At 39.9% G+C, this 19,002-nt stretch overlaps 1 protein-coding gene across 12 annotated transcripts in view; it reads left to right on the top strand.

The window, feature by feature from the left end:
• PDE4D (phosphodiesterase 4D) overlaps positions 1–19,002 on the top strand; it is a 1,112,988-nt gene that overhangs the window by 550,084 nt on the left and 543,902 nt on the right. Inside the window, exon 1 of one of the 12 annotated variants that reach the window (XM_082382255.1) lies at positions 1,252–2,523. The exons of 10 other annotated variants lie outside the window; for them this stretch is intronic. In XM_082382255.1, coding sequence (XP_082238381.1) covers positions 2,477–2,523 — 47 coding nt within the window. In that variant the 5' untranslated portion in view covers positions 1,252–2,476. Of the gene's footprint in view, positions 1–1,251; positions 2,524–19,002 lie in introns of those variants that run through there. One more of the 12 variants, XM_082382258.1, reaches the window with a different exon arrangement.

Raw genomic sequence — 19,002 nt, 5'->3', positions numbered from 1 at the left:
TGAGGACACTGCCTAGGCTACAGGAAATCCCAGGAAATATTCTCAAGTTCCTTTGCAGCTGTGGTACCATCTTTTTGAACCTACAAGTTCAAATTGCTTTTAAATGAATCACTCAGTTCTCCCTCCGGCCAGGAATACTTTCATTAGGATTATCGTTTGATCAAAATGAAAACTCCCCAAATCATGGCAGTTTTCACGAGCAAATTTCTTTATACCTGGTTTTGAATTTGTGGGAAATGCCACGCCCCACTCCCCCCACAGCTCTGTGTAGTGTTTTCTGCTATGACAGGGCCTCACTGGGGAAATCCTAGCTGAAGATAATAGCATGATGTATTAAATGTTGCCAGTATTCCGTTTAATAATAAGCAATTGCATAACAGGCTTTTTAAATACCTAAGTAAAAAGTGATACATTAATATTGAGTACACTGCTACTGTAAAGTCCGTTCTCCTCCTGATTTCCAACAAACACCATTTAACTGCCAACCTACTATTACCAGAGTTTACTATTTTATTCTTGCTCCAAAATGGCATCAACAGCGATGGGGTGCTTTCAGGGGATTGTTGAACAATTTTGCAACAAAGGGGGAAGCTTGAGGAAATGCAAAACAGCCACTGTAGGCGTGGCAAGGCTTTATCTCAGCACGCCTCAGATCCACACACCCCTTAATCAAACGAGCAGCTTTATGGCGTGCGCAATTGCAACTGAAATATAACCGACTTCCGCAGAACTGGCTTGCAGAGGATTTCCTGTCCAAAAATGACCGTGTGGTCATCTGTAGCTAAATGGTTACAGATCGTCAAGTCAGCAAGGCACCCCCCCACCCCCCCAGCATTTGTGTGTTTTAAAAACAAGAGAGTCGAACTGACCAAACCCTGTCATTTGCAAATTCTCTCTCTGGACTTCTTTGATTTCCTTTCTTTTCATTGGGTAAAAAGGGGAAAAACAAAACCCAGCCAACAAAAACCCTCCCTCCTTAATATCTGTTTGTTCAAGGTGTCATTTCCCTGGGAGGTTATTTACAGGTTTCTCGCTGCTTAGCTTGTCTTGCCTGGTGATCACTGACTGAAAGAAGAAATCTGCTTTTTTGGGGCGAGCTGTGTGCCTTTAACCCCTTTGGTCGGCTCTTCCTTGGAGGCGAGCGAGGCGCGCTGCAGTGTCTGGGAACCCACCTAGAGGGCCCCCTTGACGCCAGCACATCCCCTGTCGGGGAGCAGCCTCTGCAGCCGAGCGGGCTGCTGCAGAGTTAATGTACAGGACCACGGAGCCTGCAAGTGTCCTGAGCCGTTCAGAGCCGCCGGCAGGCACAGCCCAGGGCAGACGAGGCGGCTGCGACGATTCCAAAGGTTCTGCTGGAAATTCGGCGCTGGGGGACCCCAGTGGGAGCCTGTTGCCATTGTGTTTTAAAAGCATGCAAGGTCTGTATAGCTCGGGCGTGAGAATCTTTCAGAAGCTGTGAGAGCATCTGAGTAAATGACACCTACTGGGAAATTGAATTGGGGGTAAAAAGAGAGCGAAAAAAAGAGAAGAGAAAGACAGCGGGGGAAGAAATTCTTAGACAACGTCTGACTTGCAGCTGTGAAAATTCATTTTCTTTCCCAGGCAAAATATGAAAAGCCCGCACATGGGTTTGATAACAACAAATCAGAGGGGTTTCTGCAGGGAAAGGATCAATAGCTTAGTCATTTGACTGAAAGAGAGCAAACAGCCTTATTAAGGGGTTAGGCAGCAGAAATGAATTTCCTCCTGACAGCACCTTCTGAAGTCATGATGGGAGCTCATGGGGATCCTGTCCTGCAAAGCAGAAATTGCTCCTTGCCTTCCTACTTTTGCAGTTGAAAACCAGCAATTCTGAGATTGGGGAGAGAAGTTGGCTTTTGGTTATACATGGTTGCTAGCCCCTCTGCCCAGGTCTTTGTCCGACACGTCTCAGAAGGCAGCACTGCGTTAAAGTGACCACACATGAATATGTGCCTAAGAAAGAAGAAAAAGCAGTATTCATTTCTAAAGGACAGCATGGCAAAGCAACCTGAAGTTTCCCATTTCCCTTCTAACACTTCTTTAACAAGGATAACAAGAAACTGTCTTTTGACTCCTTTTTTCCCACATTCCGGAGTCGTTCCTGCAAGGATGCATTAATTTCCACTCTAGGCAGTTGGATTTTACTGGGACAATATTTGCCACCATTTAGGATTAGCGAATGAACTGGCTATTTTAGTGTGTTGACTAACTAGTGGAACCTAAATGGGTGGACCCATACCTGCAGTACTCTGTGATGTTTCTTTCTTCAAACCCTGGAAGGGCTTTTGTTGTTGCTCATTGTTTTTCGGGGGGGTGGGATTTTGGGGAATTCAATACTTGTTGCAATAATTGCCCATGATAGCTGCTCAAACAGGAGAGTTGGAATTCATCTTTGAAAATCACTACATGTAACATACGAGACAAGGAAAATATTAATGACAGAAGATCTGCCAACATGATGCACGTGAATAATTTCCCCTTTAGAAGGCATTCCTGGATATGGTGAGTAATCGATATCCCCTTCAGTTGGTAAAACTCAGAATTATAAAATTCCATGACAGGTGCCAGAGGTGGGTTTGTCTTGAAAAAGAATATTGGTCTCAAATGAGGATGAAAAGTAAAACATGTTTAAAACCAAATGCTGCCTGATAAAGTAATGGTTATGCAAAAACAAATTTCTTGTTAATATAAAAGCATCCCAAATAAGAAGTTAGGTATGAGGGCATTGACAATTGCTAACTGATTTCATTGAGAGACAAAAACGAACAAAAAAAAGCAGCCACAGCAACTTTGAGAATGGCAACTATTTAATAAGTAAAAGAAAAAGGGAGGTTTGGGATTTGACTTTTGCTCTTTTGTCTTCTTTTATTTGAAAATTCCCTGGGAAAGGACACATATGCATTTCTGACATCTCATGCCAGTTTACTTGGCCTTAGATCTTTGTAAATTTCCAAAAGAAGGTTAAGGGAAAACTTAGAATGTTGACTCAGTTTTAAAATGACATTAAGATGTGTTGGTGCCCCACACTGAAGGAATATTTTAACTATTCAAGAAATATTTCTACCAGAATGAACCAATTTCATAGAATTCTAACAGATGAATCATGAGGTGCTCAGACTCTCATAGAACTTGCTTAGTGCATTGATATTTGGTCATGTATTAAGGTTCAGAGTAATGAATTAAGGTCCCTGGGCATGTGACATCATGTACCATTTCTTGTTAGAGTTTATGACTAGACATTTATAGGAACTAGTTGCTGAGGGTAGTATAAGGGCAAAGCTCACTATTTAAAAATTGCTTGTTTCACCACACCTTTAGGGTTGACTGGATTCAATTTCCCATAACAGAAACTCTGTGAATGCATGATAAAGGCACAGTTTAAGGCTTTGGGGCTATGAACATGGTTTGGTTTGGACACTGCAATGTATCTCATTTTGAAAGTATATTTCTCAGGTATATTTTTTGGCTGGCCTTAGGAGAAGTGATACACATCAAATACAGGTTTCTAAGGGTTTTCTAGTTGCTTTTATGGCAGTGTCTCAAATGAAAGTGTCCTGATATCTTGAGGCTCCACCAAAATCCCCTACTGATTTATTACAGACATTTTAACTTGTTAGCTGAAGATCAGTTACAGAGAAGGGTGAGTGACCTCCTCGGTCACTGGGCAGGTACTCATTTTCTATCAATATCAGATACATCCAGAATCGACACTGTGGCGTATCTTCCTTCTCTGCCGCCCAGAGCCACTGTCCCCAGTGTCTAACGTGCTTGGGAGGGAGTCTGGGTGACATGCCTGCAAACCTCAGTGGCCCACTTCCAAGTGCATCATCAGAGATCCCGACTCAGGGGGACCTTTGGTGCCATCGCTTTGCTGGACCTGATGGTGAGGGTCAGGCATCAGCAATGAGGTCTTTGTCATTCTTACTGATACAGTCACATAAATAGTCTTAAACCCTAAGATTAAAAGGTCCTGGAAACAGTCCCTGGCACATAGTAGGTATTTGTCAATTTGTTTTTTTTTTTTCATCAATTTCTTATGCCTTCCTTCAAGGTTAATTTTGTACCTATTAAGATTTGTTTAGGGAAAAAAATTACCATTCTCATTTCTATAAAGTGTACTTTGCTATAGAGCAACAGTTTTTGTTCTGCCTAAGCCTTGCTGTTTGGGTCTATTTGTTTAGTTGCAATAGGAAGGATGCAAGGTACTCTTTGAATGCCTAACATTATAACCACCTTTTATTTTGTTGTTGTTGTTGCATTTACCTCACCTCTGCTTTTGACTAGAAAGAAACGAGCTAGTCAACTCTATAGTTTTTGAAAGAATGCAAATATGCTTATTCATGCTCCTCTAGATCTGTAACATATATGTTTGAAAGCTTTACGGAGAAGTTGAGAGCCCTGGTGGTTTTCTTTTGTGCCTGAAGCTAGGTAACCCTTCATACATTTCACTGCATGAGGTGCCAATTTGTTGCTATTGTGGCCAAACAGATCCACGGTGGAATGTGAGTGTTCTGTGTATCTATTCTTGCCTGGGCCCTTTAGAAGGATTCATTAATAAGATGTTAAACTCAAAGGAAGAAGGTGGTGGCTTTTTCCAGTTGACCCAAATAACGTGTGCTCAACTTCCCCAATTGTTGTTTCTTTCTTATTTATAACCTCACCTTTCAATACCATGGTAAGAGATTCTAGGTGTTTGTTGACAGAAAACCTTCTTTCCCTTTGTCCTACTGTAAGAGTCCCCCCATTGGATTGGATTCCATGCTCATGAATGATCCTGCTAAGAAAAAAGGATTTGGCAAGTTGTTCTCCTTTGCATCTCCAAAGTCTCTCTTTCCTCATTCTCACATGCAGGTCTTTTTTTTTTTTTTTTTTTTTTTTTCCCCACAAAGAGGGTAGGTCAGAAGTTGGCAACAGCTCAATGCCAGGGAGTAATAAACATTTTAAAGGAGATGTGTGCTTCGGGTTTCACAAGCTAATCTCTATGAAGGCTCTAAACCCTTTGGATAGGCAGGGTACAGAGGTGCACACTTATTTCTCTTCTGCTTTTTAAAGGAGCAAGAAGGAGGGAAAGTTGAGATGCAGGAGAACCATGAGGAGTCCTCAAAAGTTCATCAGAGGTAATGGTTCCAATAGAAGCCTAGGTGTAGAGTTCCTACTGTATCTCTCATCCTCCAGCCCTGGGGCTAGTGTGTTGATAATTGAGCAATAGTACGACAGATTCATCGTTTAATGGTTCCAAGTTACAGTTAATAAGTGGTCTTTTACTTGTCTTAATAGAACACCACCCTTTGAGAGCTAAAAGAGTCGTAAGAAGAATGTGCTTTCCCTGTTGAAAGCTACGTTAGAAAAATTTGCTGGAGGATTTTATTGCGAAGGCTTCTTTCCATTACACTTTTCAACCTTTTTACTGCCAAGCCAAACAAAGATAAGGGTTCACCTCACTAGGTAAATAAGTACCACATAGCCCTTATTTTTTATTCTGGCTACTTGTGAGAATATAGTGGTAGCCTGGCAATTCAGGAATGGGTCTTCTTGCGTGGTTGGAAGAAGGGAAATGCAAGCCAGCTTTCTAGGAATTTAAATTTCATCTCGTAGCTATTAAGAGGACTCTTTAGAAGCATCATGACATGGAATCATTATGCAGGGATCTAATAAGAGGGACATAACATAGTTTGCCTAGCATGTGTTTGCAGCGTTTTGCCTTACTTAAAATATATAACAACTCTGTATAATCTGATTTATAAAAACTCTGTAATTTCATGCCAGAAATGCCGGGGCCAAGTTGCATGCAATTGAATTTGACATTTATAAAATTTAGGAGGGCATTTTATTGAAATACCTTGGCATCCTTTTTATGATGGACTCCAAGGACTCAGAGAGAGGACTGTGGGAGATAGAAGCCAAAGGCCCCTGCTCAGGCAGACTGTCCTGTGGTGCTCTCTGTGGGCTCTTCTGAGGAAACCTGAGCAAGATTTGGGACTAGTGACTGTGATTAACTATTTCGCTTATTTGACACTTAGGATTTAACTTTTTAAAGCTCACACGTTTAAATACTTTTACCAAACTCTCTTTGTGACGCTGAGAGGTCACTTCCATCAAGAGGTAAAACGGGGTGATTATAGCACTTTGACTCAACATTGAGGCTTCTTTTTCCCTTTTCTAGACCCCTACATCCTTTCATTGGATTTGCCCTTTCCTGGTTCCTAATAAGATTTAATCTAGCAGGTCACAGTTTGGTTGTTCCTCTGTAAACCAAGGGTTCAACTCACATACCAACTCGTTTTGTTTTTTTTCTTTGACCTAATTCCTTTATGGAATGAAGCATGATATAAATATATCAATGATATTGCATACACACACACACACACACACACACACACACATATATAATTTTAACAGCAAATCCAGTGAGATCAGAGAAAGGCAAGATGGCCTGCTTCTTAATGAAAGGATAGTCCTTCTTATCTAGCCTGTTAGAGTCTCATCTTTTAAGTTTTTCTTCTCTTTATATGTCAAGACTACAGGAACTCAACCCAGAATTGCATTTTCCAGAGTTTATGTTTTGGCCTGTACATATAATATTCTCACTTGTCTTATGAGAGCTTTAGTGGGTGGGAGAAGTGTTGCGTTCGATGACTGTATGCTTTGAAGGACAAAATGTATTAAGTCTCATGCAAGATAACAGAGCTCTGCTCATTTTGGTCAACCTAAAATTCTGCCAGTGTCTGCTTGTCTTCTAATGACATTTCAGGTCATGGCTGACCTTGCTTTAGTAGCATGTCTTCCTCTGGGTGACAGAACTACCCAGAAATTCCAGAATGCAAATATAAAACTCTCAGCTTGACTCTGAATCCCTGTTATGGCCACATACAATTTGTTTGTAAACACTTATGGCCAGTAAAGTTTAGGTAGAGCTCATAATTACACAAGCTCATCTTGTTCACAGATCCCTGGGGCTCAATAGCAAAGTCAGCCACTGTTTAAGGTATAAGTTCAGGTTAAGATATAATACAGCAAAGATTTCCTTTTAGATGAAATATTCATTCTATTAAACGTATAATTTTTCTCTTGGCTTGCTATTTTACTGTCTTTTAGTGCCCCTAGCTATAGCCTCCTTAATTTCTGTTAGCAATACCTTATAATTTAAGCATGAAAATGAAAATTCATTTTTTACAGTTTTAAAAAAATTTGATTAAGGAATGGTATGACAGAGGAGGAAAGTTGCTATCAGTAATATCAGTGTGCCCACAACTTATGAAAATTAAATATAATTTTCAGTTGCAGCAGACTTTCCGCTGTAGTGACACAGTTTGTGTACTTTAAACTGATGATAGGTTACATCCTCACTGGGCTAAGTGGGTGGCCCAGGACAGGGAAGTGTCAGACAATCCCTACAAAAGGAAGAAAGGGAGAAAGTATTCTCCATCGTATGAAAATGATTAGCTGTGGATTTGGGATGTTCTGCTTCTATTGAATTCTTCACTTTCCACCACCTTGTTTCTGCACTCATTTTAGCTGACTGTTACTGAGTTACTTCCACTACTGCTGAGGTATCCAGGTTCCAAGAAAAACAGGCAAGTAAGGGAAGAAAGGAAGATAGTTAGTTCAGAATTCTGAGAGGAAGATCCCAAGGAGGGAATTTAACAACCAGTTTCCCACTTGCCTCAGGCTAGAAGTTTCTTTCTTTCTTTTTTGAACAATAGCTGCACTTCACCCCTTCCCCCTATGCCTTCAGTCACCCCCCACAGACATTCGTGCTCACAAATACCCTGGCTAGCTATAGAATCATACCACTATTTTTTTTTTTTTTTTTGCAATAGCTCCAAAGTGTCGCCAGGCCAAAGTTAACTTCTATAACTATTTACCACCACTTGATGGACTATTAGATGGTGTTTCTAGTTGTTACAGAAATACCAGCCTATAAACATACCCAAGACAACATATTTCAACTGGCGATTATATTGTGTAAAATTTGGGGATATATATTTGGTTTCAAAGATGGATAATCCAGATTCTATATGTTAGGCTGTTGGCTGGAGAAAAACGAAACAAAACAAAACAAAAACCCTCCAGGTTTCTAACTGTAATTCTGGTGTTACTGCTTTGTGTGACCTTGTGAAAGCTCTCAGAGCTCTTTACCTGTTGAAAACAATTCAGTGGATATTTACCTGCTTCATTTTGAAGAGTAGACCATTAAAGGAACTTTCATAGCACATTGGTAAGAATAACTTATTAGACTGGTAAACATGACATGCTAAAGTCTTTCGGGTGAATTTCTTAAATATAGGTAACAAATATAACTACTGTGTATTTCATGGAAGAGATCAACACTGATTGAACCCAGGCCACATGTTTTCACATAAACGACATCCTTTAATGGCAATGATAACTTTCAGAGGTGAGTTTTATTTGAACCCCTATTTGCAGGTGAGGAAAGTAATGAGCGTAAAAAACTTGCTCAAGGTCACATGTCTATTACTTCGGAAAGCTGACCCACTGAAACCAGGTCTAGCCTCATTTTAAAACCCAGTGTCTTTTGATTCACCATATTGTTCTGTGGCAGATGCCTTAGCATTCGGTCTGTGGACCTTCTGGAAAATAGATTAGCAGTAAGACCAGAGAAAATAAGCAGATTCCCTGTTAGTTAGCAAGTTGGGGAAGTACACGGGGTGCCTAGTGAATGTCAAAGGCTTTCCCTGAGAAACCCTTCCTGTTCATGTTAGGACTATGACCTGTACTTCAGCCATGTCAGCAGATCTTTTTGTGTTTCCTTGAAATTTTACAGGGAATTTGAAGTGACCCCTGTTCCTGGGGCCACTCTGGCCTATGAGTTTTTTTTTCTGTGAATTAGGGAAAGGTGCTTCTTTGGTCGGATACACTTCAGGCAGATGAATTGAAAATGCAGACAGTGGCGCTTGGTGAATGGGCAGAGCCTCTGTGCAAAGCAAGAGGCACCCCTTCCTCTGTGCACAGCCTCAACCAACAGAGCAGAGATGAACTCAGCCTCACTCACCGAGCTCTTTCTTGGGCAGTGATCCTCCTTTGACCTGGGTTCCACCCCTACCTCAAAGGCAGTTGTGACGGTCAGATGAGAGTACTTTGCTGCCAATAAAAATCATACAAGGTTTGGGTTTTGCTTTCATCATTGTTACTTTCTTCCCAATATTCTAATTACAGGTCTTTAGAATTTTTTTTTTCTTGCACAGGTAAAGAATATTAACATTTTCTACAATCAGAGCTAATGCGAAACAGCCAAAGAAACATTTTAATCACAAAATAGCCTAATACCCGAGCTGCTGAAAAATGCCATTCTTAGTGAATTGGATTAGAACACGTGGATTAGAATATGCTGATTTATTTATGCATAGGGGATGCCTAGATAAATATGATAACTAACAGTCCTGCCCTGAAGATTACTCATAGACTAGTGAGGAGAACATCCACAGAAATGAATGATTACAGAACAGTGGGGAACATGTTAATACAGGAATATACAAAATGTTATGGGAATTTAAAGGAAGATGCACCTTCCTTTAAACTGGTTGGTCTAAATACCTTAAAGAAGTCTAGAAATGAGGGACTAAAAGTATATCTGATGGATTTGAGAGTTAGTTATTATTGGCAACACGTTGGAGAGTGGTTTAAGCGGGGGAGTTATACCTCGGGGGTTTTAAAAGCACAGAAAAGTAGTGTACACTCCTTTCAAAATTTTGGACAAGAAGGACAGAAAGAGGAGAGCAGAGGAGAGAAGAGGGAAAAAGGGGAGGAAGACCCAGTAGTTAGTGAAGAACACCAGGTAATTTTAAGGATCTAGATCACGTCCCAAAGGAAGTATCCAGATATAGGCCCTGGACAACGTGTGAAGGACACGACTTCCTCCAAGATAGGAGGGAGGTGTGGAAGGACAGAGGCAGATCATGTAGAGATTAGGGAGGTAGCAGGGGAACTTGAGGCGGTTTGGTCTCATGCCCTCTGTTTTCTTTGGAAGGTAGAATTCAAGGTCAAGATCAGATCTCAGAGGGAGGGCCATGGAGAGGCAGGTGGAGGAGCTGAGTCAGGTTATGGGACAGTTTCTTTGGCATTGGAAAGGCTACCGAAGGGGGAGGTGTCAGAGGGTCCAGTGAGTTGGAAAGAGTCAGCGATGCTGAACGCATATATAGAGTCAATGAAGGATATTTTACTCTGCTTTTAAAATTACTCTCACAAAGTATTCTGTCAAGAAAACGGACAACGGTGTGACAGAAATGAAACAATCCTTAACTACTAAATTAGGAACTGTTTTGCAATTACAGTTTCTCCTGTTGATTGTGTTTTAGGGATTCCAAAGAATGCAGAATTGATTTTATCGTTGTTGTCTTCTCCTTGGTAGTGTGGAAGTTGTTTTATGAACATGTTAATTAGACTGTAGTTCCAGTCTCGTGACCTGATTTGGGACCTGTGAGATTTCCTAAGCTGCAGGGAAATCACTCTGGGGTGACAAACAGAAGTTCTAAGGTTTTTGCCTTGAGTTTTACCTTCAAATGAATAAAAATCACAGTGAGAAGAGAAGGCAAAATGATTCAACTTTGCTCACTTTTTAATGGGCGCCTACCTTTCAGTGGTTTATGTTGTAATGTCACAAATCCATATATATGTAACCTGCTTTTACAAAGATTTCTTCAAAATCCTTCTGAAGTTGACTTGAAAGTGTCACCAGTCTCCAAGAAACTTACTGAAAGCAACAAAACATCATATGACTTTAACCAGAACTGGTATAACCTAGTTTAAATATTTATAAATTTAAATTCTCTTTTATGTTTCCATGATACCTCAGGGGGAAAAATAACAAACATAAGGTGTAAATTGAGGGAACATTTTAAATAGCCTTATAATTTTTTTCGGCCATAATTATAAACCCTATCGTGTACCATGAGTTTGGGAGATATTACGAATTCCTTTTCTCTCTTCTAATCACTAGAATGTTCTCCCAGGTCAGCAGAGCTTCCTCTTTAATATCCTTGGCGTCCCGTGCTCACGATTACTTTGTACAGGGCTTTCTGTCTGGGAATTCTGCTTCAGCTTCAAAGCTCTAAATAAGGTCCTGAGCAGTCCTAGTCACTTATAAGGAAACTTCATTCTCCCCTCCTTTTTAGTTCTCATGTTTTTCTTCTTAAATCTGAAGATGAGGAGGTTCAACTAAATGATCTCTGTGGTGCTATAAAAATACCTACAGTTCTAAAGATTACCTTATCCATATACTCATTTCTGGCTTGTTTAGGCATAACTGTCCTTCAGTTAAAGGGAATGCTGAGAAATAATACATTGGTCCGCAAGCTACTCCGGGGCTGAACTCCAATGCTTTTCTGAAGTATTTGGCCCTTCTTGTAGACAACTCTTACCCTCTCAGCCTTAGCTATTTAGCTTAATTCCTTCTACATGCAACTTTATTTTTTAATTAATTTTTTAATACATCTTTATTGGAGTATAATTGCTTCACACAGGGAGATCAGCTCGGTGCTTTGCTACACACGACGTTAAATAGCAGCCTTGTTCATGGGTAAGATGGCAATTTATGCTCATTAATGCTGATATCAGCAGTAATTGAGAAAATGTATCTCACGTACCATTTATTTGTCCCTTATATCTTCCCAACTCTTCTCTGGGTCAAAAGTCTGAAGCTCATCCTTGTTCATCCAGTCTAAGGAAGTAACATAGGGCAAAGTTCTCAGTATCAGATCCGTAGTTGTTGGGTTGCTTTGTGTATGTGTGTTTGCTTAGTACATTTACAACAAATAATTGGCAACATTATAGAGAGGCCCTTGATGTCTTAGAGAAGAAACTTCAGCAAGTTGATAATGGGCAAATTGATAAGACCCCAGGATTACTGAGAGTAGTGGAAGAGACCTCTTGTAAGTCATAAAGTATGGCATTGGAGTCTTGGCAGTTTTGAGTTCTAAAAGAAGAAAATAGTTGTGGAAAAATCCCATTTTCTAGAAAGTAATCCAGACAAGTTTGATTTCTGAGAGAAGTGAAATGTTCTGGTGGATCAAGATGTCACCATTTTAAAGATTGGCCACGTTCGGCCTTCCTGCACATGTTGCTTCCAGGAACTTCCTGTGACCAAGCTAACCTGTGAGACTTCACAGTAACAAATGACATTCCGTTCTCTTCATGAGACTAGCCACCTAGACCACTTTGTTCTACTTTCTATCCTCAGCTCCGGCACATTGCTACACCCACAGGTACTCTATAAATTTTTCCTCAATTAATGAGTATGTGCAAAGAAAAGAATGAGTAACAAAAAATTGTATGGTTGGGTATTATTTACTTCAATAACCTTTTGCATTATTCAAATAATGTTACTGTGCCACGTTTTGAGATGAAACAAGGGAACTTATGCTATTAAAATAATAAAGATAATAATAATATATATCACATTTGAGAGGTTATTAATGCCAAGTATAGACTGAACTTTCTATATACGTTATCTCATTTAATCCCCCTCCAAATCCATGAAAAGGGTGTGTTATCTACTTCTTAAGGTGTGTAACCTTGGGTAAATTATCTAACCTCTTTGTGTTTCAGTTTTCCCACTAGTGAAATAGGGGTAATCAATAGTGCTCACTTCTTTGGGTGGCCTGAAGATTAAATGAGAACACCTGTCACTCAGTAAGGAACCAATAAATGCTGGCTGTTGTTATCGTGCAGATTAGGAGAGTAGGCTGTGAAAGGTTAAACAGCTTGCCAAGGGTAATCTAGATGTCTAGCGGCAGGCCCCTTCCAACCTAGGCTCTAGATGGTTTGGAAGACTAAACTGCTTCTTTTGTATCATATTCTTGGAACTTTACGGCATGTACCAGAGACAACACCTTGGGTTGAGTTTGAATTATGGGGAATAATGCATTTCTCCTCGTCTCTCTAACCTTGACAAGAATCACCAACCCTTAGAAAACTTCTAGAAATTTCCATAAAAATTTTCATCTTGAACATAAATAATTCCCACACATCTTGGTTTCTGATACTCAGGAGAGTTTAACCGAGTTTGCAGAGGCACCCAACTGCTGAATTGTGTTTATCTACGAAATCCAAATGCTATTATTCCAAATCACCTATCTAAGATACTCCTTATTTCTTTAAAACCAATAACCAGTTCATTCACTTTTATGTACAGGAATCTTTCTTTCCTTGAAGATGTCTATGTTTTCTCTTTCTGGCAAGACAATATTGGGTAAATTAATCTGCAGCCAGTCCATATCTTTATTTATAACATATGTCCTTTTCTTCATTTATAACATTTATATTACATTTTAATTATTTTTTGACAATACATGATACAGTTCTCAGACATGGCCCAGCCTCCATGTATGGCTCTTGTCTCCTCTTTTCATACATCTTACGCTGTCAAGATAGGCTCTCAAAAAGTTGTCTCCTTCATATCTCTTCTTTTGCCTAGAGAGTGTATTGGCTTTGTGTTGTACACCACACAGCATAGGCCCTGCTCACCTGGCCTCTGCCTTTCTTGTCTAATGCATATGCGTCAGCTTCTGTTAGTATTAATGTTTCTTCCCTTCTTATTCCACTATACATATCCTTGTATATACCCTTAAATATATCCATCTTTAAGACTTTTCTTCTCAAATTATGAGGCATTTATTAAGAACACTGTGCTAAGCACACAGAATTTAGGCAATAGTTTCAATCCTTGAACATCTTACTTGAATATGACCCAACTCTCCATGTACAATTGTTTAGTTTTATTTTTTTAAATCAGAAAATGTGTTTTATCAGACATACTTCCCATGGATTATTTTTACACCCGTAAGTTGCTTGTTTTGGCAAATATACAAAGTCATGCAATAATTATCCCAGTTTCTTTTATGCCCCTCTCCCAGTTCCAGCCCCCAATAACCACTAATCTGATTTCTGTCTCTATAGTTTTGCTTTTTACCAAATATCACATAAATGAAATCCTATAGTTAAAAAAAAAAAAGTATATATATATATACACACACACATATGTATATATCCATCTTTAGTATAGAAGTTACAAACATATTTTTAAGTCACAGAACCCTTTCTTCAAGCAAAAGCTTAGGCAGTGACTTAATATATAAAATAGATATGACAGGTGTTGGGGAGCAGCTTTATTTAAATGCTGCACTTTGGAAGAAGGGCTGGGGAAGATGGAGCCCAGCTAGTCATCAGCCCCCGCCTTGACCCCCTCCACACCTTGCTCTAGCACCCTGGATGGAGCTCCGTGGCATCCGAAGACACTGCCCTCCTCATGATGGGCCTGGTACTGGAATGCACTTCTGCCTTCTTGACTTTTGCCATGGCGAACTCCTGCTGATCCATCAGAACTTGGATCTTCCCTGACCTCCAGGTGGAGTAAGCCTTCCCTGACCTCCAGGTGGAGTAAGCCTTTCTTCCATTCTCCTAGAGGCCTTCCCTGACCTCCACGTGGAGTAAGCCTTTCTTCCATTCTCCTAGAGGCCTTCCCTGACCTCCAGGTGGAGTAAGCCTTTCTTCCATTCTCCTAGAGGTCCGTACTTCCTGCAGCACAGTTTGTGTCACATACAGTAACTTCCCTCCACATGCAGAGAGACGGCTAACTTAGTGACGAAGAGCACTGACTCTGGATCCAGAGTGTCTGGTTCAAATCTGAACCCAAGCTTTTTAGCTGTGTGACCCTGGCAAGTTGTGTAAGCTCCCTGTGCCTCGGTTTCCTCATCTGTAAAGTGGAGTTCATAATAGTTTTCACCTCGTAGGCTGTTGTAAGGATGGAATGTTGTAACATATGTAAAGTGCTTGGAATGGTCCTGGTGTACAGATGCTCCAGCGCGGTTAGTTGTTACTGGAGAAGTTGCGCAGCCTGTCGGGTTGGGGTCCCTCAGAAGCAGGCCCCGAGAGAAGGACTTGAGTGCAAATGGTTTATTTGGGAGATTATTCCAGGAAACATTGGGGGGGGGGAGCGGGAAAATGAGACAGGAAAGGAGAGAAAGCGCATACAGGGTACGTGAATTATCAAGAAACTAAAGTAGGCACCTGGGTCTCAGTCCTGCTGGGGACCTCTAGAAGATGATGTAGAACTTGCTTCAGAGTTGTCCTACCCAAGAGATGAGGACACTGCAGCATTTGTCCTCCAACTCCCATTCCTCATTGGCTGATGGCTACTCCTAGGGGTGAATTCCCAGTATTCCATGCAGGCAAAGCCTTAGGCAGAGTATTGCACATGCTTAGACTAGGATTCCACTGGCATGTTATTGCTAAGGGGATATGGATAGGGCCCTGACAGCCATTGCTACAAGGCTGTGAACAGAATTCTCCAGGGCTTTCTGTCTTATTCTGTTTTATTTTCCCTGGCCCATGTACTAGGCATCCATAGATCTTTATGGAGTGAGTGAATGATTGAACACATGGATTTTCTCTAACTGACCTTCAAAGGTTTTTGTAATTGTGTCTCACCCTATCTGTCTTTAATTCTCATGATTTCATTCTCATAATCCCCAAACTGTATTCCTCTTCTTTAATCATGTCAGTCTTCTCGCTGTTCTCAAATGCATCCATCTGACCTCCTTACATGGGCTGCTCTGCCCTCTGCTGTAACTCAGCTCTTACTCATTTTTCAAGTTCCCTCCTTTCTCCAACATTTCATCTCTTCCATGGAACCTTCTTTGAACTCAGCTCACTTCTCTGAAGTCCCATTGACATAAAAAGACTGCACAATTTAGTGTTTGATTATCTGCTGACTGGTGAGGTTCCATAATCAATGCGTGTTTCAAGGATAAATAAGAACATCCATGTCTTATATACCTCTGGTCCTTTTCACAAACTTGGGCACATCATACGTAGTCAGCACTATTAAATACTGAGCAGTAGTGCCTGGGATTTGGAATTAGACAACCATGATTACATCCTTGCTCTTTCACTTATGAGCTGTATATGACCTTGGGCAACTGGGTAACTTACTTACATCTCTTTTTTCCTTCATCTAGAAAATATAGCTAATAATGATCCTGCATCATATTGCTTAAGGATTAAATGAGATATTGTATGTAAAATGCTTAGCCCAGTTCTTCTCAAGAAGTAGGTGCTGAATCTACAGGATCTGACAGGTTCTTTTGATTCTGAAGTAATCAGTATCGTCTTAGACTTTTTGCATTATTCTTCTTTAGTTTTTCATTTTGCTATTTCTTTGATTTTTAGCTGTTTTCAAAAGACATTAAATGACATCTCAAGACAAAGTTTGATATTTGAAATGTTGAAAATGTTAAAATTTTATATGAAAAATAATTTCTCAGTTGAACCTTTGCAGTGAAAATGCAGTATTTTTCATGTTTCATTTAAAGTATCAATCATATCTATTAGCTAAGATGATAATTGAAAACTTGAAATTCCTTTGCATAGTAGAATAAAGTTTTGCTTTATCATGAAAGAACATCAGGGACTATTTTATATATTTATAATTTTTTGATCGGAGCATACGTTGAAAAATTAACTGCAACTTTAACATTTTAAGTTTCTAGAGCTGTGGTTCTCTGGTGGAAATGGTGAGGGTTAGAAAAGGTGTCATTGGGGAAGATAATTGTATCATATATCAGAAATTCCTGCAAGAGTTTGTGCAAAACAACATTCAGCCCTCATCTTATCATCCCAGTAACAAGGACTATCAGAATCTGGGGGTGGAGGGATGGGTGGGAAGAGGAGATGACATGTGCATTTTGACAAAGCATTCGAGAGGTCTCGTACCCACTCTCTTAGCAGGTAGTACTATGCAAGAGAAGGAACCCATTCTTTAAAGCCATATTGAATTGAGTTCAAATTCAACTCAGATAGTGACTGACTCATTTTGAGCAAATGATCTGACTTTTATGAGCATCATTTTTCTCATTCAAAAAAGAAAAATACAATAGTACCAATCATCCAGATTTGTTGACGGGATTCAGTGAGATAATATATTATTTATTTGTTGGTTTAAGCCTTGCCTTGTTTCAGGCAGCATTTAAGGCAGCAGCAAAGATGTATAACTATAACTTATAAGGGAGAATGGTGAGGAAAGGGCAAAGGGAAAAGAGATATGATATTAATACTCATATGCATTTGTAATGAGGTGAGGGAAATTATGTTACCTTCACAAATGGCACCAGAATCTTCTTGGGGAAGAGAAATGCCTTTGCTGGAAGAAATACTTTAAAGATGCCCTTGGGGTAAGGAGAGAGTCCTTGAGGATTTGGCTGCTGGTAGGTGCTCAAGTGATCTGGGGGACAATTTGGTCCTGCAGAGCCAACTAGGATGGCAGAGAAGCGGAAGAGAGATTAGAAGAGAGGAGAGGAAGAGGAGAAGCCTAGGAAAGGCTGAGACCTATGTGCACTCAGTCCATATACAGACGCCTCCCTCCCCAGTGACAGGAGAAAAAAAAAAAAAGACCACGAATATCTGTATGTCTGATTTCAAGCCTCAGGAGGGCTTGAAGTAAGTCATTTTAGTGGTGTTGATGGTATGCAAATCAAAAGGACTTGTGTTGTATTAACAAGAGAGGTCAATGAGCCCCACCCCAAGAAATGATCACATGCCAAGGGTTGAGTTTGGGGACTTACTGGTCATGAAGTTGGGAAGTTCAACACAATTTTGTCAGATCTCAAGGGAAAAAGAGAGCTTTCCAGCTTCTAGGAGTTTAACAGACCATGAAGTCCAAGGGTATTCAGATAAAATATATAAAATTCTTGCAAAGCTTCCTAGGAGCCGATGTAAATCAGGAAGCTTTCGTACAAATCCCAGTGTCCATTAGATATAAACAACTTAGTGGTTCAGGGGAAGCACACCTACTTCTGATACTAAGATTGAAAGGAAATTTGTCCTAAGGATATGGATAAAGGGGAATGAGATATATTAAAATCAGAGCACCTGATATTTTGATACTTAGGATGTTCAATGCATTTTAATTCCCCTCCTGTCCCTTGCCTTCCCCACAAGTTTCTGTGAAGATTGTAGTATATTTGAAAGCTCATGGGAAATTGTAAATACTGTTGTTAGTTAATAATCCAAAGAAAGTTATACACCAGATTTCATTAAAATTTCATTAAGTACTATTGAAAATATTGAGGTGTTCATAAAAGGATAACCTGAATAACAAAATGTGTTCTTTATGAAAAAAATACTATGTCTTTCCAAGTTACTATCTTGGAGTTAAAAACACTCTCCCATACTTTGAGACCTCTCATAGACCATCACAGCACCAGGTTTTAGAATCCTGAGTCCTGCTCCATTTGTGATGGCAATAGGAGTGTAGGGTGATGCAGGCTTGTGTGACTCTTCAGGAGATCTGCAACTCAGAGGCAAATGTTCCTGAGTCTGCACATGACTTTTGTTGTGTAAGAGCAAACATTTAAGTCAAACTTCTGAGTGAGGCCGCTCCCAGTTGGATCTGTCAGTTCATGTCAATTCACAAGATTGCTTCCCTGTGCTTGAAATGTTTCAAGCATAAATTCATATGATTAGGAAAATGAGAACCATGAAAATGTTTATGAAAATGACAAGCAGCCTGGAAAGAAGATGTAGACAAATGCCAAGGCTTCTGGAGATTATGAAATCCTTTATATTTATGAGGCCAAGTCCAATAAGTTGTTTTTTCAAGAATGTGTGATATCACTGCCATTTATTTCCCCCCCAACACAATTTCTTTGGTAGTTAAAAAAAATTACTACATAAACCCCAAAATAATGGAATTCTAGAATATAGGATATAAAGGCTGCGTACATTGTTCCATTTCTGATCATTTCTTCATTGTTTTCCCACCTAGGCGAATTGGCTATTAAATGTTCACACCATGTATTTGATTCTAATACTAGAATAGTGTTTGAATTAGCCATGAGTAAAAGATCTTAGATTGACAGGTGAGTCCATTTGTATCAAACGTCTTTACCTTAAGAAAAACCCACTCCTTTGAAAGCAATAACCCATCAAAAGAATTTTGGAGATTATGGCCATTACCCCCCTTCCTCT

The sequence above is a fragment of the Balaenoptera borealis genome, assembly GCF_965194805.1.
Source record: "Balaenoptera borealis genome assembly, chromosome: 2".
NCBI lineage: Eukaryota > Metazoa > Chordata > Mammalia > Artiodactyla > Balaenopteridae > Balaenoptera > Balaenoptera borealis.
This window is presented reverse-complemented; position numbering and strand designations above follow the sequence as displayed.